Source organism: Gracilinanus agilis, chromosome 4 (genome assembly GCF_016433145.1).
Source record: "Gracilinanus agilis isolate LMUSP501 chromosome 4, AgileGrace, whole genome shotgun sequence".
NCBI classification, from domain to species: domain Eukaryota; kingdom Metazoa; phylum Chordata; class Mammalia; order Didelphimorphia; family Didelphidae; genus Gracilinanus; species Gracilinanus agilis.
Genome location: NC_058133.1, coordinates 363,263,322 through 363,287,603, shown reverse-complemented (window position 1 = coordinate 363,287,603; position 24,282 = coordinate 363,263,322). Strand labels below are relative to the sequence as shown.

Below are 24,282 nucleotides of genomic sequence, written 5' to 3'. Positions count from 1 at the left end.
CCAGCCTACCCATCCTCCACCTCCCATAAATGAAAATGATCTCTTCCTCCTCGAATTCTCTTAAAGTTCTTGTATACATTCCTTCTTTGTCTTTACCATATATTCACTTATATCATACATATTTGTGTGCATATTACTTCTTTCACTTATCACCATCCCCTTAGACTGTGAGTATCTCTAGTAAAGATCTTTTCCTTCTTTGTATCCCTAGGATCTAACACAATGACTTTAAAGAAATGTTTATTTGCTCAAAACAAAATAACCACTTCATCGCAACCTTGAAAGTCTTCCTTTACAACTCACCACCTTTTCTCCTATGAACATCTATGACACTAGAAGAGGTGGTAGTTTTCTTTTTAAAAAATAAATAGCTTTTCATTGGCACCACCCATAGAGCAACCATCTTCATCTGCCCTTGACAGTTCTACTAGTAATTGGCTTTCAACTTCCTTAATATTAAATAATTAGGTCTCATTTCTATCCAGAAGATAAGCATAAAATTTTTGACTGCTCATATTTCTGTGGCAAGAGTTAGAGGAAATAGCTCAAAATCAATCAATCAGCAAGAAATTATTTAATGATCAATATGTGCTAAGAACTGTTGCTGGGTGCTGAGGACACAAGATAAAAAAAAAAAAAAAAGCGAAACCATCCCTGCTTTCCAAGATCTGGGAAACTGGCTTCATTTTGGAGATATTTAGGCATCTACATGCTTCACAGAATTTTTCACTTTCAGCTAGGTGTTTTGGTATCACATAACACTCCCACAATCTAGACATTCATGTCAATGGAAATGTTAAGCCCTCAAATATATCTGGTTCTTCATGACTCCATTTGGAGGTTTTCTTGGCAAAGGTACTGGAGTGATTTGCCATTTCCATCTCTGTTGTAGTGTCTTTGTTAGAACTAGAGTCCCCTGAGACCCTTATGTTAAGTCCACAATCCTCCTGAATTGAAGTTTGTTTTTTCATGTCCCTTCTCTCTACAATACAGCTCCCTGCGAGTTTGAACCTGCCCGGTTTCATTGGTTATCTGGAATTGGCCACTTTGAATAATGAGGTGATCAGCTTGTATAATTTTAAGCACATTTACAACATGGATCCTTCAAAATCAATACCCAGTGCAAGGTAAGACATGTTTAAAAGTGCAAGAAGCCCTACACATCTATTGAATAGCACCAGAGAGGTCAGGGACCAGCAGATGTTTGCAATATGCTATCTCCTTCTCTAAATCTAGCTTTAAACTAGCATAGTAGCAGATGATACCTGTCTCCTCCAGTTTTTCTTCCTGTGTATGCATAGCAAGAATAGAGAGTAAGACTAGAAAAAAAAAATCTAAGATATCTTCTAGGTTTAAGTCTCTGAGTCTATGTTATGAACCTAAGAAGGAAACAGTCCTAGAGTTGGACTTTGGAGTCTGACATCCTATAAGTAGTTTTATTATTCACTTAGTGTTTGACCTGGACAAAATATTATATAGAAAAGTCATTTAACTAACTTTTTTTTCCTTGCCACTCTAATGGAAGTAACAGTGTCTCAACAGGGTGTTATGAAGATTATTAAAAAGAATTAGCCTAAAAGGAGATCATACCCATCTCCTTGAGTTTTTCTTCCAATGTATGCATAGCAAAATGAGAGAGCTAGACTAGAAAAATTCTAAGATATTTTGTAGCTCTAAGTCTCAGTCTTTGTTATGAAACCAAGAAGGAAACAGCCCTAGAATTGGACTCAGGAGACTGTCATTCTATCAGCAGTTTTACATATTCACTTAGCATGTGAACCCAGACAAAACAATCTATTTGGAGAAGTCATTAAACTAATTTTTCTTCCTCACCATAACAATGGAAATAGTGGTACCTCAACAGGTTGTTGTGAGGATTATTAAGAATAGATAACAGAGCAGGCAACTAGGTGGTTCAGTGGATTGAGAGTCAAGCCTGGAGATGAGAAGTCCTGGATTCAAATCTGACCTCACACACTTCCTAGTTGTGTGACCCTAGACAAGTCACTTAATCCCCATTGCCTAGCCCTTTCCCACTCTTCTGCCCTGGAACAAATATGCAGTATTGATTCTAAGATGGAAAGTAAGAGTTAAAAAAAAAAAAAAAAGAATATGTACCAGATTGAGTAGTTAGCAATTCCCTTGAGTAGAATGAAAGAAACCTGTAATCTCATCCTCTTTTTTTTTTTTTAATATTACTATTTCAGGGATAAACTGGCCTTCACTCAAAGTCGGGCTGCCAGTTACTATTTCGATGGTTCAAGTTATGCTGTGGTGAGGGATATCACAAGAAGAGGAAAATTTGGGCAGGTGACTCGTTTCGACATTGAAGTTAGAACACCAATAGCCAATGGATTGGTGCTCCTGATGGTGAATGGGGTGAGTAATAATTCTGTATCTTAGCCATGCCATCCCTATTTTATATGTTTTCTTTAAATCTATATGAAAATATAGTCTGTAGAAAATTCCCCTTGGGAAAGTGTATCTTGCCATCAAACTGCATTTCAACTTTTGAAGAAAAAAATTAGGTTTTTTTAAAGGTAGAAATGCACCAAATAAGCTATTTCTTTTAGATAGATACATAGGTCATGCATCATATAATTTGCTAAAATTTATTGATAGTTTTGAACCAGCATAGTAGCAGATGATACCTGCTCCTCCAGTTTTTCTTCCTGTGTATGCATAGCAAGACTAGAGAATAAGACTAGAAAAAAATCTAACGTATCTTCTAGGGTTTAAGTCTCTGAGTCTATGTTATGAACCTAAGATGAAAGCAGTCCTAGAGTTGGACTTTGGAGTCTGACATCCTATAAGCAGTTTTGTTATTCACTTAGTGTATGACCTGGAAAAAATAGTATTTAGAAAAGTCATTTAACTAACTTTTTTTTCCTTGCCACTCTAGAATTTTGCTACATGCTCCTGTGCATCTAAAAATGAAATCTGGAATGAGTAGAAAAATGAAAAATAACAAAGTATATAGTAGAAGATACCATATACAAAGTATGAGAATAGAACTTGAAGTAAAATTAACATATTATCAAGCATTTATTAAGCTTCTCTGGTGTGTCAGGCTCTACAAAAGTTTGAACGAGAGGACCTCCTGGTATTCTAAAGAAGCCAGTGATGGCCACTATAGTCTGATGCTTTGCTGGAAAAAAGAACTGTGTCACAATTCCTTGGCTTTAGAAATTTACTTGACTCTTGCTATTTCTGTACTTTGCTCTAAATATAAAACACCTTTGGTATAATTAAATAGTAAGAGAATAAATTACTTGCCTGACACAACATAGCTTTTTTGTTAGAACATATATGGTCAAAATTAACGATAATATCATAGTTATTATTTTAAATTCAGGGCCTCAGTGTAATATTCAGGTTTTAATGTTTATTTGATTTTAAACGAGTTCATAACATCCTGAGAGATTTCAAATGGAACTTGGGAATCTTTTTGTTCTTAATTCTCTGTCACCTTTCTTTTTCTTTATAATAACCCCATATCAATGATTAGTTTCTTATTTCTTGGTTTTAATGTTATTTTCATTATGCCTTTAACTCTGACAGTTCCCATTTTGTTTTCAATGAGTTCAAAAAAACCACCTTCACAAATGCAAGATGGGGGAGACGTCATTAGACAGTAGTTAACTTTAGTGGCCTAAAAACTCAAAATGAGATAGCCTTATGAGGTGGTAGTTAAAAAAGTGATCTCTATTTATATTGAAAAGCACGACTTCCAAGAACAAGTGATAGAAGCATTTTACTCTGCCATGGTTCAATGTGACTTTATATTATGTTCAGTTCTAGGCACCACGTTTTAGCATAGATGTTGATAGGCTACAGAACGTCCAGAAGAATGTAACCGAGTTAGTGAGAGGCCTTGAGATCATTTCATTTAAGAACTGTTTAAAGGAATTAGAAATGTTTACTTTATAGAAAAGGATATTAAGGTTGATATATGATAGCTTTTCCCAAGTACTTGAAGTACTTTCTCCTCAAAGAGGCATTTAGACTTCTTATTTGTCCCCAGAGGACAGAAGTATTTTAAAAGGAAAATTAAGGCTTTGACATTCAGAAAAAAAAAATGTTGTTTTTTTCTAATTAGAGCTATATAAAAATGGAATAGATTGCCTAAGGAGGTTCCTCATAACCAGAGGTCTTCTAGGAGAAAGTGGGTGACTACTTAGGTGCTTTATACTGGGGGTCTCTTGTAGAAATGGATTAAACTTCCTTTCAACTCTACCATTCTGTGATTTGATAATTCTGAAGTATTACCTAAAAAAAGAAGGCAGTTAAGCGCATTGACTCAAGTTTACCTAGTTTTTAGGCGATGAAAATGGTCAACCTAATGCATTCAAGCCTCAAAATTCTTCCTATGAATTCATTAAACAAGAGTGATGAAAACAAGAGCAAATAGTGGCTTTGAGTCATTATTATGTTGAATCAAGAAATAGCTTTTGCTTCACAGATAGTGTGGTAGAAATAGTTTTATAAAACATACAAAGGCTTGCCATTATTTATCAAATTCAGCCATAACGATGGCTCCATAAGAATCCATCATCTCATTTGTCACTTTTGCTTTGTGTCCACAGAGTACATTCTTCAGTCTGGAGATGAGAAACGGCTACCTGAATGTATTTTATGACTTTGGGTTCAGCAATGGCCCTGTACATCTAGAAGATTCCCAGAAGAAAGCACCAATTAATGATGCAAAATATCATGAGGTACAAATAATCAAGGAAATGGCTCTGCATTTTGATTCATTGCTTGTAACATCTGTTCCCAAAGCAACTTGTCTTTCTTAATGAAATGGGATGGACTCCACCATTAAGGCACCAAGTGGATCATTCACCATTCATCCAGTGCCAGTAAACTAGTTCCTAAATGAGGATGGATAACATTCATAAAAAAAGGCATTATTGGCATGTTTTAAAATATGTTGTTGATTAAAGGGCTTGTGTCAGATTTAAACACAAATTCATCAAAGCATCAATCAATCCATCAAGCTTAAGTTTTTTGAGAGTAGAGATTATTTCTCCTTTTTTTTTTTTTGTCTTTCTATCTCTAGCACCTAGCACAATGTCTGTCACAGAGAAGGTGCTTTATGATGCATGTTGATTGATTGAAGTTTTGATGAACCACACATTCCATTTCCTTTAAAATTTTTGAACTAGGATTTTTTAAAATGATGATATAACTAATATTTATATGATATTTTAAGATTTATATTTGTATATCGTTTTGATGTTTGAGGCAGCTAGGTGACATTGTGGATAGAGAACTAGATCTGGTATCAGGAAATTCTGAGATCAAATGTAGCCTTAGAAATTACTAACTATGTGATCTACAGCAATTCAATCTCTATTTGTCTCAGTTTTTTCATCTGTAAAACGGGAATAATAATAGCACCTACTTCCCAGGGTTGTTGTAAGGATCAAATGAGATAATAATTTTAAAGCACTTTGCAAACCTTGAAACATTATGTAAATGCTGTTTTCAGTCATTTCTATTGCACTTGACTCTTTGTGATCTCATTTTGGGTTTTCTTGGCAAAGATATTAGAGTGATTTGTCATTTCTTTGCTCATCTCATTTTACAGATGAAGAAACTGAGGCAAACAAGGTTAAGTGGCTTTCCCAGGGTCCCACAGTAAGTGCCAGAGGTCAGATTTGAACTTGTGAAGATGAATCTTCCTGACTCCAAGCCCAGCACTCTATCCACTGTGTCGTCTAGTATATAAATGCTAGCTAATAGCAGTAATAGTACTGAATACTTTATTTATTTATATATATACACACTTGTGTATGTATTTACAGATATATGTATACATAATATCTATCTCCCATTTGATCCTTACAACCTTTTTAGATAGATACTATTGTTATGCCCATTTTCAAATGAGAAAACTGAAGCTGAAAGTAGTTAAGTGACATGCCGAAGGTCACATAGCTGATTCATGACTAAAGCAGCATTGAAAGTCAAGTCTTTCCAAGTCCAATGCTTCATACACAACACTACTTAGCTGTCTACCCTTCTAAAGCTGTGCATCATTAAGGTGTGATGAGGCAAAAGTGCTGCTGGAAATATATGGAAACTTTTTAATCATCTATTGTAAATTACTGGCATTGCTAAAAATTGAAGGTTGTATGCAGAAAGTTGATCTTGGATTAAGGAAAGTCTGGGTTCCATTCCAGTCTCTGACATATATGATCTCACCATAGGCAAGTCACCTAGCCTGCCGTTGCCCACTGGCAACCCCTCTGCTTTGTGGAACAGTTATGGATCTGTATTTGGTAGAAATTTGACAAGAGTTTTCTATGCCAAGAAAATCCCAGTTCCAGAACCATTCACACCCAATTTGCCAGACATATAGAATCTCTTTTGGAAGGTTGTAGAAATTTAAAACAAAACAATACTGAATTATCTATGGAGAGGACCCTAATGAAGTGTGCCCTGTCTGATGCCGATGGACCAGGAAGGGCAGTTATTAAGATCAATTCTGTCTCCACTATAAGCTGTCTTAGAACTATTTGTGTTCGTGGAACCCATGAAAGGTCTACCATGAGTATTTTTAAGTTCAGACAGTATTGGGAAAAGCTAGCCATTAGAGAATGTCATTTCTTTCAATTTCTAGAATTTTGCCTTTAATAAAAGAAGAAAGCATTAAGGATTTTGCTGGATTAGGGAACAATTACTAAGTCAGAAGTGCTGGTTACCATGCAACCAAGATGTAAACAGCTTACATCATGTCATCTAGGGTCCAGAGGGGAGAATAATTTTCTACCACCATGCCAGCCATCTTCAGTCTTCCTGGAGACCTTATTATGCACACTTTCCAGTGAACTAATTTAAGATTCAGAAGGAGCTTAGAGGATATCCTGTCCGGTGGCAGAACTGTATCAGTTTCTTTCTTATCATACCTTGCCATCACAAGCACACCACTCCCCCCCCCCCAAAAAAAAAAAAAAAACTGGCCCACACCATACACATTCCCATTGTCATGATGAATACCTTCTACCACCACTATCACAGGAGTCAAGTATTATGCTAAGTGCTTGGGCTACAAAGAAAGGTAAAAGCAGTTCCTGCATTCAAGGAGCTTCCATTCATATGAAGAAGGAAACCCATGAATAACTAGGTTTATTCAAGACATCCACCAAGTAGATCTAAGGTAGTAGGAAAGGAGAAAGTTTTTACAGAAGGGAGCTGGCAAAGATTAGAAAGGATTTCCCTGCCTTTTGCACAAATACACAAATAAACTACATCTGAGCTACTGGCTTCCTAAATTGTTCATGACTGACTCTGTGCTATTATTCTTTTCAGATTTCAATCATTTACCACAATGATAAAAAAATGATTTTGGTAGTTGACCGACGGCATGTGAAAAGCATGGATAATGAAAAAATGAAAATACCTTTCACAGATATATACATTGGAGGAGTTCCTCCAGAAGTCTTACAGTCCAGGTGAGTTTTGTGGTTAAATCTATATCTATTTGCATACTGGGCAAAATAAAAGATGATTCCTATGCGGTGTGGATCACCTATCACCTGAACTTATTGAAGTATCCTCTTTGTACTGTCAAGTCTCCCCACTATATATAATATATCTTCTTTATAGGTACCAAAGTGATTTCCCTAAAGTTTAGATATGACCATGTCACTCCCCTACTCAATAAACTCCAGTGGCTCCCTATTGTCTATATGATCAAATAGAAACTCCTTTTTTAACTTTTAAAATCTTTCACAACCTGGCCCCAGCCTAACCTCATCATTTAACATTACTCTTCTTCCTTTACTATCAATCAACTAGCCTTCTTACTGTCCCTTGCATACAGTACTCCATCTCTCCTATGCCTCATAGAATCCCTCTTTCTTTAAGACTCAGCTCAAGCATCACCTTCTACATAAGCTTTTTCCATATTCTTAACCACTAGTGCCATAACACCCTAAACTATCTTATATTTATTTCATATGTACTAATTTATGTGCATGTTGTCTCTCCCAAGAGAATATTAATTCCTTGAGAACAGAGACTGTTTCATGTTTGTCTTTATATCCCCTGGCCCTCACACAGTACCTTCTGGCACGCAAGTGTTTTAAATGTTTGATGACATTGATTAATATGGTACTGCAGTCTAGGATACCTACCCAGACACCATTTCAGACACAATGCTGAACAGAAAAAAAATAACTACTGAAAGCAGCTTACCGCATTTCTAAGTAGCAAAAATTACAAGAAAAAACAAGGTTGCTTGTTAGTTTCTAAAGTCTAGTACTAATGGACTTTCTTTAATTAGTGTCTGATATGATTTATGGGGTTCTTTAATGATGTTACTCCCATAACAATCCCAATATATTCAAAAAATGACCACATCACAGAGGTGAAAGAGACCCCCAGGAGTCATCTGGTCCAACCTATATTTAAGAATCCCCCCCCCCCACAACATTTTTTTATAAGTGGGGTCATAACTGCTATTTGAAACCTTCCATCATGGAAAATCAACCACCTCCTAAAGTGGCCCATTCCATTAAAGAGCTTGAATTGTTAGGAAGTTTTTCCTTACATAGAATCAAAACCTAGGGTCCAAACAAATTGTCTATTTTTTGCCTCACTTCACAGCTCTTACAATCCCTTATTCTCCAGGCTAAAAGATCCCAAATTTCCTAAGTGAATTTGCATATAACATGGTCACTGATCTTCACATTATCCTAGTGATCTTCCTCTGAAATATTTCAGATCTGGGTTTATGAGGGGAAATTATAGCAAAGCTATCACTTCATTCTGGACTCTATCACTCTTTTAAGATAGCCTATAATTGATTGCTTTTTTAGCTGTCAGTTCACATCATTTAGTCATATTCATCTTTAGAGATGCATTGGGAGATAAGACTGAAAGGGTAGATTGAGATAATTCCAAAATGTCCATTATGAGTGACTGGGAGAATGTAGAAGCCACTGGAAGAAACAGAAATTCAAGATGAAAAACTGGCCTATGGGAGAAAGGTGATGAGTTTCAATTTTGGCTCTGTAGAGTTTGTGAAGTAATGGTATTATGTATTAACAGTATTATGTAATTTCAGATTTATTTTAAATTCTAAATTTTAAGTTCTAAATTTATAGTTCCATTCAAACCCAAGATCGGAGCAATTATTAAATGCCATATCTAAAGATTAAAGAGACCTCAGACTCTTTCTAGAGTTTAGGATCAGTATTATAAATATATTTACTTTATTAAGAAAAAGATAAAAAACATGACATTAAAATTCCTTTTCAGTGGTATATATTCTGAATGTCATGTCATAGTAAAATAAGAATAACCGAATTTAAAATGAGTTTCTTTTTTGTAGTAACATAAAAGCGCACATTCCATTAGATGTCAACTTCAGGGGCTGCATGAAGGGTTTCCAGTTCCAAAAGAAGGATTTCAATTTGTTGGAGCAGCCAGAAACTTTGGGAGTTGGTTATGGTTGCCCAGAAGACTCACTTGTAAGTATCAATCAATATGCCAAAAAGAAGCTAACATCAATGATTTCTAGGACATGTGCACTTAGAAGTCCTCGGTCCACCTGTTCTGAACCAGTATGAAAACTCTGAGTTCCTGCCTATTAATAAAAGTTGATTTTTCCTATCTAGAAGTAAAATCATGAAGCCAGAAGAAACCTTAGAAAACATCTGTCCTGACTGCTTCCCTTTCCAAAAGAGGGAGCTAAAAGATGAAACTTTCATTCAAATACTGACTTTTGGAAACTACTCTTCCTCCTTATCTTAAACTTTTGGAAGCATAGCATCTAATCCTACTCATTTATAAGTCTGATTTCTTCCCCTCTGATAAGATCAAAAACATCGTGATTTTATCTGAAGCAATTTAATTCTGCCCCTAAAATGAACTCATAAGTAAAGCCAACATAGCGTGACCATGTGCAACTCTATAAACATATTTATTCGTTCAGACTAGCAAATTTTTTAAGGACAGATACCCTTGGATGTAGCTGGGTGGCTCAGTGGATTGAGAACTCTGCCTATACACCAGAGATCCTGGGTTCAAATCTGGATTCAGACATTGCCTGGCAGTGTGGCCCTGGGCAAGTCACTTGAGCCCCATTGCCTAGCCCTTACCTCTCTTCTGCTTTAGAACTAATACCCAATATTGATTCTAAGATGGAAGGTAAGGGTGTTTTGTTTTGTTTTTTAAAAAGGGCACATACCCTCACAAAATCTAGTGCATATTCAATTTCAATTGTTAAATGGATAGATCTGATGTGACTTATTTTGAATATGGTAAGATCTTATTTAATTGGTGAGATCTGCATAGCTGTAAATATCCCTGAAAACAAGTGATAAAGCTCAGAATCGGGTTTATATGATGTGTTATAGTCCATTATCTTCAAAACCTGTCATAACTGGCTTAGAAAGCTGCCAGCCAACAAGCAGGATTAGAAGCAAACCAATACTTCAAAATACTGTTAGTCCTTGACATTATTATAAAATTCTGGTTTTTAAATTCCTGGAGCAAAAATGTACCCTGAGAGTTCTTCTTTTCATATTCTAGTCATTTTCAGCATGCAATCTGGCTCTCCGTTTTTGTCCCGAGTTTTATTTTTTCCAAAGGGGAGGAACAAAAACTCACTAATTAAAAAAAAAAAAAAAAAAGGAAACAATGAAATCTGAATTTAAGCCACTGAATATACTGACACTAGAAGCCTCCCTTTTCCAGGAAAGAGAAAATCTTCACAACATTAGCTGACCTAAAAGTTACACAGCCTTCTTGAAAGGAGTGAGTCCACCTCTCACACACAGTTAAGTCTTCCAACCAGACCAATAGACTTAGGAGTCTATCAACACCCGTCCCACGTCTTCTCTGAGTACCTTGTACATGGCACTATCCCAGATGTCCACACAGGATATTTGTGCTCAACTTGGGCAGAGCCTTCAGAGCTCCTACAGGTACAATCAGCCACAGTTGGACACGCCGTACACAGACCCCAACATAGTGGGGTCATTTTGATCCCCTTCAAGGACAAAAAAACAACAGACAAACAACTGGCATGGTATGATATAGTCTGGAGTGTTACCAAAGAATAGTCTTAGCCCTCAAGATTTTTCTTTGCATACCCCATACAATCACAAACTCTGCTTCCTTCTTTTCCTGTATGCCCAGGTCCTGCCCTTCCACTGCTATAACTTCCCTTTGGGTTAGGTCTCCTTCAACACAATTAGATGGGGGAAAAGCAAACAGCTGTAAAATCAGCAGAAAGTCTAGTTCAATTTATCTAAACATTCTAAATGTTCCTTGAGGGTTTATATTCTATCTAACCTAAAGAGTATGTCCCCCTCTAGTGTCTCATGTAGAACTAAGGTCTCAAGAAATGTTACCATATTTTCCTTTTAGACTGTGAACTTCTTGAAGGCAAAGAAAGTTTTTACGTGGTTTGGGGGTTTTTTTGTATACCCATTGCTTATCACAATACCCAAAACAGTTAGTGGTTAATAAGTGCATATTGAATGATTGATGATTTGTTACAGAGAATTAGAAAAAGAGAAAAGCAGAAAAGAAACAGTATATTCATTCCTTAAGCTACTCAATGTTACAAGCTGACCTTTTCAAAATGTTTTGACATATTATACAACAAATTCATATTGCTCTCAGGCTCCTTTCATTTCTATTTACTATATAGTATAGTTCATGAAAAACAGGTTATATCCTTCTATACCTTGTCATTTTTATTCAACAAAACCTGTCTTTGCATTAAGGTCACATTTTGTCCAGGACCCAGGGTAGCATTTTAATTAAGCAGCTTATAGAGCTATTTTGGCTCAAAGGCTTTTTTGACAGATTATGAATATATCTAAATGTCATTGTAAACTGACTAGGGAAAATGGGAATTTTTTCAAATGCAAATTCACCAGGCACAGACTTCAAAATCTAAAAAAATAGCATTGGTTTTAGCATTTCCTAATTGTTTTAAAACTATGTATATTCTTTAATTGGCACGCAGATATCCCGCAGAGCTTATTTCAATGGACAGGGTTTCATTGCTTCGAACCAGAAAATATCTTTCTTCGATGCCTTTGAAGGAGGTTTTAATTTCCGGACATTGCAGCCCAATGGACTTCTATTCTATTATGCTGAAGGGGTGAGTATTTGCTTTTAAAGGACATTGGTTGTCATGTTCATTCCAAACAAAATAATAACTTCGAGCTAGTAATAGAGTCGGATTAGCTTTAAATCTAAGGTATTTGTGTTTAAATGAACGTATAGCTTCAGAAAGTACAGAAAGTACAACAGACAGAAAATGTGAACTAAATACACCTATTTTATAACACATATGAAGAGTAAGTGTATTAGGATATAGCTTACAAGAAATCCAAAGGAATATGCATATGTTACTGAAATATTTTATTTCTGCAAGAAAATAGTACAAAAGCTGCAGGTAGCCCAGGGCTCCTTGAGCAGTGGGATTTCTCCTCTGATTATTATATTAATTGAGGCTTTGGTTCATACAATGTACAGCCAGGAATTAGGATTGACTCAGTTCTTATGTATATCTCCTCTATATGCAGCATCCCCAGTAAGTTCAATATAAATACACCATATCTGCAAACAAGAAAAATCGAACCAAAAGCACTTTGTGTGAGTTCTGCTACTGAGATAAAAGCCTTTTCATATCACAGTTGGTAGAATCTTCTTCATTCCAGATAGCAATCTCTGCTGAAGGGTTTCTGTAGGACTTGATATGACTAAAGAATGTAAGGATGGGCAACTACCTTCTCCTCTTTTGGTTCCCTCTCCTTTGCACAAAATCCCATCCTTACAAGAATAAGGAGAGAGAAAGATGAGTCTTATGCTTTTGCTTCACCATCTCCTCCTTCTCTTCTTTCATTGTGTTCCTAAAGTATAAACATCCAATATTTCTAAAGCCAGGAAAAAAATGTCTATTTCAGCAGAACTATTCAATCCTGTTAATATTAGAGGATAACACCATCACTATAGGCTAGCCAAGTCATTAGATTACTACTTTTTTTTTTTTTTTTATCCCGGGACTCCTATCTAGGAGCATAGGGCCACAACCAGTAGGCAATGGGACACACAGTCGCTCAGGGTCACCCAGCTGGGTCTGAGCCCGGACTTGAACCTAGGACCTTTCGTCTCTAGGCCTGGCTCTCAATCCACTGAGCTAGCCCAGCTGCCCCTACTTTAGGTTGCAGTTTCTTTAGCAGATGTAGTTTTTACAGGGTGGGGTTGCTAGCCCCACGCCCAACCCTCCTCAATTAAGTGGCACAATGGAGAGAGAGTCAGGACTAGAGCCTGGAGGATCTGGGTTCAAATGTGATTCAAGTTCAAATACTTCCTAGCTGTGTGACCCTGTTTGCCTAGCTCTTGCCCTTCTGTCTTGAAAGTTATTACTAAGATAGAAAGGATGAAGGAGAAGATGGTGCTGATGATGATGATGATGATGATTGCCACTTGCATTTGTTATCTCATGAGGGGGCATGATTTAACCTGGAATATATTCAAATCTGTGTAATAACAAACTGTTAGTTGAGAACTACATTGCCTGTAAATGTCCCATATGGGAATTCCAGAGCCAATATGGCTTATTGGATTAAAGAAGTAAGCCCTCTGAGAGTCAGGATGACCTGAGTTCAAATCTCCCCTCTAATACATATTGTCTGTGTGATCTTGGCAACTCCTTTAATCTCTCAGTGCCCAGGGCAACTCTCTAAGGCAATGAAGGGTGCTGGACTTGGAATCAAGAAGACCTGACTTCAAATTCTACCTCAGACCCTAAATTAGTTGTATAACCCTGGGTGAATCAATTTAGCTTCTCTGAAAATTGCATTCCATAATGTACATAACAAGAAAAACCATAATTCGCATGTATGTGGCTCTTTGAGGCTTACAAAGTGCTTTCCTCATGACGACAAGGTAGATAGTGAATATTATTATTCCTATCTCACAGGTGAGAAAACAAGGTGACTACTTGACCCCAGGTCACAAAACTGGAATTAGTCAATAGTGAAACCAAAGTCCTCTAAACCCAATCCAATGTTCTTTCCTCTATACTACCCTACCTCTCAAATTTTGTATGTAAAGAATTAGTAATATGTAGAAATCATTCATTTTCATAACTAGTGACCTCAAAGCCTTGGGTTATCATTTATGTTGTATAGCAGTACCCAATAGTGAAATACGATCTTTCATCCCAAGATTATTCTCATTGTAAATTATATGAATACCAAAAGGGGAACAAAACTCTGAAAGACATGAATGTTGAAGACTGGGGACTTCTTAGGCACAGGGGAAATTCCTATGTCTGAGTTTGAGCCAAAGACCAAGAATACACAAACCAAACTGCTTAAACTAAGGGTGGAATTGAGAGCTGAGAAAAGTCTTCCTAAGCTGAAATCAAAGACCTAGAGATCATGGATCAGGAAAAAAAAGTTGATAATAACACAGGGAATGTGAATTAGATCACTAAAATGAGGTCAAGAACATAATACCAAGAGGAATAACAGGTGAATCATAGTACAAAATCACAGGCTAGAACCTAAGACCAAATACAAAGATCAGCTCCAGAGAAGAGAGTACCTAGAAGCCTTAAGCACCCAATTGGTCCCTAATGGTATTATCTGTAATACCTCTATTCAACTTCTCCTATGTGACCAATGGGGCTTAAATTATGGCCTGTGGGGAATAGAAATGAAGGGTTGACAATAGGGAGAGGACCCAGAGTTAGGTTAGGCAAAGAAAAGAGAACTGTTCAGGGGCAACTATAATTCCCACTATGACATATAGTCAGTTGGTCACCACCCTACCTCCTTCCTCACCAAAAATTTCCAATTGGCAAAATTATTTTTCCCTTGTGGAAATCTGGCTCCAATTTTATCATGGAAGTCAGCAGAAAATTAAGACAACCTTTAACCTTACATTCAGTTTTCTTGTGATCCATCTGTCCTAGTAGCACTAAAAAAATACGTAACATATATTTTTATATATCTTTTATGTAGTTGGTCTCCTTACTTAGATACCTGTGCTTCTTTTTCAGTCGGATATATTCTCCATTTCCATGGATAAGGGTACAGTAATATTGAATATAAAGGGAATCAAAGTTCAATCAACAGATAAACAGTATGATGATGGTCAGTCCCATTTCATCATTGCTTCTATATCGCCCACAAGGTACATTTTAGTGATTCTTTTATTATTTTGCTATATTTTCTCTTCATTCTTGAAATATTGGTTATGAATGACAAAAATTGGTTATAAATTGCAAATAGAAGGCTTATTGTTGTGCGATCTCATGTAAAGAATGGACCTCCAATCTTCATATGTTCAAACAACTTGACTTCTTTTAGAGATCTATTAATACATATTTAAATTAGAAATTTACTAACATTTAAAAATATCAGAGTAGAGAGTCATTCCCTTGAAACATACCTAGAAGCTCCTTCTAACTTTCTAAGGCCCTAGAGAATAGCCAGTATTATTACCTTTCCACAGCCTCCTCTTCATGCCTTTAAATAAAGAAGGGAGATGTTCTATGACTATGCGCTAAGTGAATAAGCAAAACATTTAGAGTCTACATTTAATTATCAAGTAACCTCTAGTTGTGATTCATCATAAAAGCTACAATCATTGCTCTTCAAACTAGGAACTTCTGAATTTGGTGCGTTTTGTTTGTTTTTTCAAAAAAAGAAAGTCTCTAGATGGAAAAATAGAAATCATTGTGACAAGAAACCAGTTCTGGAAATAACTGCTTTTCTCCTGGGGCTACTCCGACACTCATTAAAAGAGGCATCTTCCTGTACTCTTGAAATCACAATCCACCCAACAGCCTTTATTTATATGAACAACTAACTACGAATGATCTCCCAGTCAATATTAGTCAGATAATGGCCAAAAAGCAAAGAAAGAGATCTGCTTGTCTCACAAATCCCAAAGAAACATTGCAGACATTGCCAAATTATTTAAAATCTTTATCCTTATTGGGTTACTTTACATTTCAACTTTAGTTAAGGGCAGAAAGAATATTGATTCTTTGAATGATTCAGAGCAAATACTTGATGGCTGACTCAGTAGAATGACTATGCTGGACATCAAAACTTAAGAAATGACAAGATATGTCAAATATCCCACTCTAACCTGCCAACCACTTTTTCTTCTTTTTACCTGTAGCCATAATTAATACTGCATTGTACTGTTCAGAATCACTGAAATTTCTCATTGGCATTAAATATAATTAGAGAAAAAAGTATTAGAACAATGTAGTGGATAGAAAGCTAGTGGTGGAATCAGGAAGAGGGGTTCAAAACTTCCTTTGAGGACATATGCTGCCTGTGTAATCCTATGCAAGCTGCAATCTTTAGGGAAAGTAATACAGCAAATAGAATGATGGACGTGGATTTAGAAAGGCCTAAGTTCAAATCCTACCTGAAACACTTATCAGCTCTGTGGCCTGTTTCCTCATCTATAAAATGGGAATAATAATATCTATTGTTGGAATGTGCTGGAATGAGATCATATTTGTATATTGCTTGCAAACATTAAAGCCCTATATAAATACTAGCTATTATTATCATAATTATTATTAAAACCTCTTTGTGCCGCCAGCCACCTCTCTAAGACTAGAGCTTGTAGAAGAGTTGCAGATTTATGTTGACAGAGAGACTTTCTTCACTGGAAGTTCCCTATGGCAGTGACATCACAGATCAGGTCCAAAAATTAAATAACAGTTCCTTACATTTATATGGATATAACTATATCATTATGTATTTATTGGTTATATGAACCATGATTCATGGTTACAAAGTAGTATATGTGTATTATCTCATTTGATCCTCACAGCAAAGCTAGTACAAGTATTATAATTCCCATTTTACTCATGATGAAACTTGGTCTCAGAGGGATAAAATGACTTTGACTTGCCCAGGATCACCCAACTAACAAATGGAAGACCCACAGTTGACCACGGTCTGGTAGTTAATGCCTATCCACAGTTAAGATGAAAAATTTTTGGAGATAGTATCTTAGTTTATAATTATTTATTCCCAGAGCTGGGTCTACAGATACCTTCTTACTCTGGATTCCCCAGGAAAAAAGAAACTCACTTCCTCTTGGGACACAAATTTATGAACCTCATGACTTCCTTTCCAAAGCTTCTCTGGTTGAGGACTCTAACCTCAGTCTGGGCAAGAGACAAGGGTCTTCCAAGTGCCAAGAGTCACCAGACCTCTAAAATGGCAGTAGAGAGCTCATGCTAGCCACAATCTTTCCTTTAACCCACTATCTTAAGGAGTTTGTTTACAGATAAACAATAAGCTTCATCTGTTCTTAATTCAATAAATTCAATTCAATTCAAATTCAATATTCAAAATACATGTATATAAAGATAAAAGAGTTAAATTGTCATTTCACACTTAATATCAAAGCTCTTCCTTTATAAAATCCAAAGTTTGTCTTGGGGTACCAAAGGGGGGTGTAGAGGCTAGTGTTAAGTTTTTATACCACCCTCTTTTTCACTCTGAATAAGATATTCAATATGTAATTAGTCAAGAAGCATTTCTCTTTACAGATATGAACTCATAGTGGATAAAGACAAATTGGGTAAAAAGAATCCAACTAAAGGAAAAACAGAAGAGACTCCAGCAAGTGAAAGCAAGTTCTACTTTGGTGGATCACCAATCAGTTCCCAGTATGCTAATTTCACTGGATGCATAAGCAATGCCTATTTCACCAGGTATGTTTTATTCTATCAAAAGTTACCCAATGTACCTGAAAAAGAAGATAACCATCATCGCTGAATAACTTTTTCCAGTAGCAGATTCGGTATAAATATCATAGAGGAGATTTTTTATTTGGGTAGAATTTGCAATGCATGATGTCTAAAGTTCCTTCTCATCCTGAGATTACATGATCAATCTTCTCAAAGAGAAAACAAAAATAGAAATCTTTTAAAACTCTATTAAGACAATGAAGCAGTGGTACAATGCAAGAGGAAATCTCTGAGTGATGTTTTTTTTTTCTTAATTTGAAAATAAATTCAGAAGCTTTAAATAAATAGCTGCTAAGAGATGACCCTCCTACCCCTAATCCTTTGTAGAGATGAAGCATCCACGGGTTTGAAACAATGAGTATTTTTAGACAATTAAATTATTCAAGAGCCTAGTTTAGGGTTAGAATATCAACTTATTGATTAGGCTAGCATTATAACCAATAAAATGATAACTCAGTAGCCCCTTTGAGTGACTAAAGACCCCAAAGGACCTCCAGGTAGATCTATAAAAAGAGGTTTAGGAGTTCATCATTTAGCCCCTCCCTTGAACATCCTAAGACATCTCTAACTGATAAATAGCTAATTAGGAAGTGGTTCATCAAGCTCTCAGTCTTTTCCCCACATCATAGGTGATGGGAATCACATAAGCAGAAAGAATCAGTGTCTCCCTTTTTTTATCAACCAAATTTTATTGAAAGGAAGATATTCCTTAAGATTCCTAAGGACAAAGAAAATGTAAAAAGCAGCAGACTGATCAAAGTCTCTGACCCAGAACCCAGAACCAGGAATACACAAGAATTCTCTAGAATCCACACAACCTTTGTATAGAAATTAATGCAGCATGTGTAAAATAAATTGTCATAATATCGTTTCAAACTTTTTGTTATATTTTGATAGATTTTGCTGATTTTTTTTCTTTTTTATCTTTCTTTTTTTATTTAATAATATTATTAGTTATATAGAATAACTCTTTGGGACAAAGGCTATGGGGGGGGGATTGTCAATACAGAAACAAAAAGATATCCATACAGTTTTATTTTTTAAATGTTTTTAATTAGTAAACAATAAAAATAAAGCTATTCAGCTAGTTCTTTAAAGGAATGTTAGTAAATTCAGGAATAGAGAAGGGAGAAATTGAATGTAGTTTGACTTACACACAAGGAGTTCTACTCACATTAAAGAAATATTGAAAAAGTAGGCAGTTGTCACTTTTCAAACGTTCTGAGAACATAGTTGACAAATGAAAAATACGTGTTGACTAGTTAATGGTTTAAAGTGCCTTGATTAAGATTATGATAAAGCTAGAGGACCATTCTAGGCTTGGTTATCTGTCAATCAAAAATAAAAAGATCTATCAAGGATTTCCTCCTATGTGCCATGCACTAAGATTATATGAATAATAAAAAAACTAAACATATCATGTTTTGACAATAAATTTGGTACATCAGTGATTTAATTTCCCAGTTTTGAATAGCCCTTAAAGTCACTTTTTTTTTTAAACCTATAACATAGGTTGGACAGAGACGTAGAAGTCGAAGATTTCCAACAGTACTCTGAGAAAGTCCAGACCTCTCTTTACGAGTGCCCCATTGAATCAGCACCAGTTTCTCTCCTCCATAAAAAGGGAAAAAATTCCTCAAAGCCCAAAGTAAATAAGAATAAAAAGGTAAGGTGTATTGAACAACTTTTTCAATTTCTCCTCATTAACTTTTTTTTTTTAAATTTTTTTTTTAAACCCTTACCTTCCATCTTGGAGCCAATACTGTGTATTGGCTCCAAGGCAGAAGAGTGGTAAGGGTAGGCAATGGGGGTCAAGTGACTTGCCCAGGGTCACATAGCTGGGAAGTGTCTGAGGTCAGATTTGAATTTAGGACCTCCCATCTCTAGGCCTGGCTCTCAATCCACTGAGCTACCCAGCTGTCCCCCTCATTAACTCTTTTTTTTTTTAAACCCTTAACTTCTGTGTATTGGCTCCTAGGTGGAAGAGTGGTAAGGGTGGGCAATGGGGATCAAATGACTTGCCCAGGGTCACACAGCTGGGAAGTGTCTGAGGCCAGATTTGAACCTAGGACCTCCTGTCTCTAGGTTTGACTCTCAATCCACTGAGCTACCCAGCTGTCCCCCCTCATTAACTCTTAATGTTAATAAGCTTTCATTAATTAACATTAACTCTTAACTTAAAACTACCAAAGATCAGTGTTCAATGAAATTTATTTAATCTGCAATTGCATACATGTAAAAGATGACATACTTTGATTTCAGATACTATGGCTTAATGACTTAATACCATCAATTCAGTAATATAAAAGATGTTATAAAAATGTGGTTAAGTATGGGTTCTTCATGCTACATCCTCTAGTATCTTCCATTAAACCTTTCAAAATCTTTCTGTGACACTCTTTCTCTACCAAAAAATAATTAATAAAATACAGACTACAAACTAATCTCTCCTTTCCAATGTTAATGGGGCCTATTTAAACCCCTCTAAACTTGCACATTCTATGTTTTCAATTAGAAAATCTCTGAATCAAATTATTACTGTACCCAAAAAGATATACTATGAAACATTCAAATGGTAAAGGAACATCAGATTGTGTGTGACTTTCTTTAACTTATTTTCTGAAATTCAGTCCAAATTAAAATATTAGCCTATGGTTATATTTAATGTCTAATTTTTAATTCAAGCAACAAAAAAAAATGGTGAGTTTAATGAAAATAGATAATCATTAAAATTTTATTATATTCCTTAAACATATTGAGTTATTTTTAATAAGTGTATTCTTTATTATATTTCATTTCAAATTCTAATTTACATGGCAAACTGTGTCATTGTTTCCTTTAAAATAAAGGGCTTAATAGTTCAGTACTTCTAGGCATATTGCATTACTAATTTCTCTGTTTTTATTTATTCTTTTAAAATGTTTGCTCAGCTTCAGATAAAATAAGATCATAGATTTTGGAGCTGAAAGATGCCTTTGAGGTCACTAATTTTTACAGATGAATAAACTGAGGCCTAAAGAGGTTGAGTGACTTGTCCAAGGGCACACAAATAGTAGCAGCAACCAGGTGGTGTAGTAGATAGAAAACTGGGCTTGGAATCAGGCACTCTTATCTTTGAGAGTTCAAACACAGTCTCAAACATTTACTTTCTGTGTGATCATAGCCTTAACTTTGTCAAAGTCCTTCATCTGTAAAAATGAGCTAGAGAAGGAAATGGCAAACCACTCTAGTATCTTTTCCATGAAAATCCCAAAGGGAGTCACAGAGAATTGGACACAAACGAAACATGATAACAACAACAAACACAAATAGTAAGTAGCATAATAGAGATTTAAATCTGGGTCTCCTGATTCCGAATCGAGCATTCTTTTGGCTACTAGAATCTTGGTTGGGGAAGGATTGAGGAACAACAACACTATTGAGGACTCATGATGATTCCATAAATGACCATGTCAAACCAGAACACCAAATTGGGGAAGTAAAAAAGAACATGTCTGCTGGGGTCAGAAGATCTGGGTTCAAATCTTGTTCACTCTTGAACAAGTTTTTTAATCTTCCTAGTCCTGAGTTTCCTCATCTATAAAACAAGGGGGCTGGACCAGACAAACTATGAGATAATGTTTAAGAGATGGAAAAATATTTTTTTTCAAGAAATCATCACCGATGTTTGTTTTTGTTAACATTCATTTTTCATGAATCTCATTTCCTGTGTCAGAGTACCATATTTTTAATGTGATTTTTCATTTTTCGCTTTTTTGGTACAGAATGAGAAAAATAAAGATTCACCTCGGGATCCAGTTGGCCTGAAATCACTAAAACAGAATGTTTCCCGGGACTCTCACTGTCAGCTCTCCAGCAGTCCAAAAGCAATTGCCCATGCCTATCAGTACGGAGGGACAGCTAACAGTCGCCAGGAGTTTGAACATTTAAAAGGAAATTTTGCTGAAAAGTAAAGTAAAACCCAATCTTTCTTATAATAATAACTTGTTTGCAAAACACTTTTCATATATTATCTCTTCTAACCATCACAATAACCCAGGAGGGCAGATGCTATTATCATTCCTGTTTTATGAATTTAGGACTAAGAGAGATGAAATGATTTACCTAGAGGTGATGATAGCTAACATTTATAGGGTGACTTTTTAAGATTTATGGGCAGAACAGGCAAGTCTAGAAATAAACCTTGCTGTAGATACTTCCTAGCTATGTGACCCTGAGCAAGTCACTTAACCCCCATTGCCTAGCCCTTACCACTCTTCTGCCTTGGAACTAATATTTAGTATTGATTCTAAGATGGAAGAGAAAGGTTTTTTTAAAAAAAGACTTATGGGCATTTAGGTGACATAGTAGATAGAATGCCAAGCCTAGAGTCAAAATCTGATCTTAGATACTTACTAATTGTGTGATCCCAGGGAAGTCATTTAACTCTGTTTGCCTCAGTTTCCTCATCTGTAAAATGATCTGGAAAATGGAAATGATGAATTATTCTAATATCTTTGTCAAGGAAACCCCAATGGGGTCACAAAAGCTACATATTCTCAGCAAAATTCTTTGATAGTATTTCCCCTTAAGGGTGATATTCCTTATCAAAGTTGAACCAGAGTGGCAACCATAGTTTCCAAAAAATAAATGGCCTAATTTTAATGCCTGAAACAGTATTTTCTTAAATGTGAAACCCTATTTTATCATTTAAGAAAGACAAGGAAATACGAAACTATATTCCTCTCTTGATGCTATTAACAAATGTTCATTAATTCTACTGACAGACAATTTTTAGTATCCCTACTTGGCATTTATACAGTGTTTTCCTATTCTAAGTCTTTCACAACCATCTGTCAACTATTCAATACAAATGTCTTGCTTTGGGGGAGACCAGAGATTATAGTAAATTCCATTTTTTCAGATCGTTATTGTTTTTAATTTTCATTTGTCAGGTCTCAGTTTTCCATTCGTTTGAAAACTCGCTCCTCCCATGGAATGATCTTCTATATTTCTGATCAAGAAGAAAATGACTTCATGACTCTTTTTGTGGCACATGGCCGGCTAGTCTTCATGTTTAATGTTGGCCATAGGAAACTGAAACTTAGGAGTCAGGAGAAGTATAACGACGGATTGTGGCATGATGTAAGTTGAAAAAGGAAAATTAGATGCTCATCAAACATCTTGAACCAAATGTATAAGCATTAATGACTTGGTATGAGTATAACTTGGGAATATCTATTCTAGCATACATTTTTAAAATATTCTTAAACACGCATTTTTTGAAATATAGCAATCCTCAGGCATCTGAAAGAAGACGGGGGCTATGCTTTGACTCATTAATCTAAGTCAAAGAAAGCTAAGACTTGAGACTCTTGATTCCTTTTTGACTCAATTTGTTCAAACTTCTAAGGATTGTCTTTACCTTAAGGATTTATTAAGCACCTACTATGCCCAGAGGCACTGTGGGATGGATACAAGAAGAATTTTAAACAGAGTTATAGAGGCAAGATATACAGAGATTAATCAGTTAAATGGTTATGTTGTACATACAAAGCAATATATACACAAGGGCAAAACTAGTTCTATTAGAGTTTGGGAAAGGCAAAGATAATTATAGGCTACAATAACTGGGAAAGCTTTTCATCTACCCTGGACCTAGAAATAAGCAGTCCTTAGGAGAAATAAATGCTATGATACCAAATCACTCTCCCCTGAGGTCAAGTAATATGAGGGTCAATTCCTTAACTAAATACAGAGAAAAAGGTGAAAATAAATAGTATATAACTTCTAGAATCAAAATACATTGGAAAGTTGGAAAAATGACTCAGATGTAGCCTGAGGGACCCAGGAAGATGATATGGCAAAATCTTTTGGAAATATACATACATGTACCACATATATACATGTTTGTACAGATATGCACATGTATGTATACATGTATAATAATATGTGGTTATATGTAAAATGTGTATATGTATAAAATTAAATTGAGCAAGTATTTATAAAACTACTATATGGCATCAAAGAGAAACCTCTTGCTCTAGGGATGACCCATCAATCAATCAACATGTATTTATTAAGTGTCTGCTATATACCAAGCACTGAGCTAGGTGCAAGAGAATAACAAAGACAAAAAAAAAAACCAAGTCTCACTCTCAAGGAGCTTATATTCTTTCAGTGGAGATAACATATACATTTGTAAGGATATACAAAAATATGAAAAACTGAATACAAAGTAGATTAGAGAAAAATCTCTTGCTACAATTTGAGTGAAATTCAAGATTTTAGGGTACAGAACAAGGACTGGGGAGCATCTACAAGACAAAATATAGCACAAGATAGCTATGAACTAACAGAGATAAATCTAAGAAGGATATCTTTATTGAAGGGAAATACAATATGAGAGCCAGTCAGGGAATGGAAACAAGTGGAAGGAGGAGCTCAAGCCTGGTAGGTTTTTTTTATAGGATTCTTATCTGGGTTCAAGCAGAACCAGACATTGAAAGGAGGGAGTGCCAGTACAAAGGCAC

At 35.7% G+C, this 24,282-nt stretch overlaps 1 protein-coding gene across 2 annotated transcripts in view; it reads left to right on the top strand.

Annotated features, from left to right (window-relative positions):
- The window catches only part of LAMA4 (laminin subunit alpha 4), a 211,411-nt gene that overhangs the window by 173,557 nt on the left and 13,572 nt on the right, over window positions 1-24,282 (top strand). For both annotated transcript variants that reach the window (XM_044676736.1, XM_044676735.1), the window contains exons 22-32: window positions 994-1,127; window positions 2,208-2,379; window positions 4,587-4,718; window positions 7,318-7,460; window positions 9,344-9,482; window positions 11,993-12,130; window positions 15,044-15,177; window positions 17,570-17,734; window positions 19,283-19,436; window positions 21,535-21,719; window positions 22,705-22,894. In XM_044676736.1, the coding sequence (XP_044532671.1) occupies window positions 994-1,127; window positions 2,208-2,379; window positions 4,587-4,718; window positions 7,318-7,460; window positions 9,344-9,482; window positions 11,993-12,130; window positions 15,044-15,177; window positions 17,570-17,734; window positions 19,283-19,436; window positions 21,535-21,719; window positions 22,705-22,894 (1,686 nt within the window). The remainder of the gene's footprint in view (window positions 1-993; window positions 1,128-2,207; window positions 2,380-4,586; window positions 4,719-7,317; window positions 7,461-9,343; window positions 9,483-11,992; window positions 12,131-15,043; window positions 15,178-17,569; window positions 17,735-19,282; window positions 19,437-21,534; window positions 21,720-22,704; window positions 22,895-24,282) is intronic.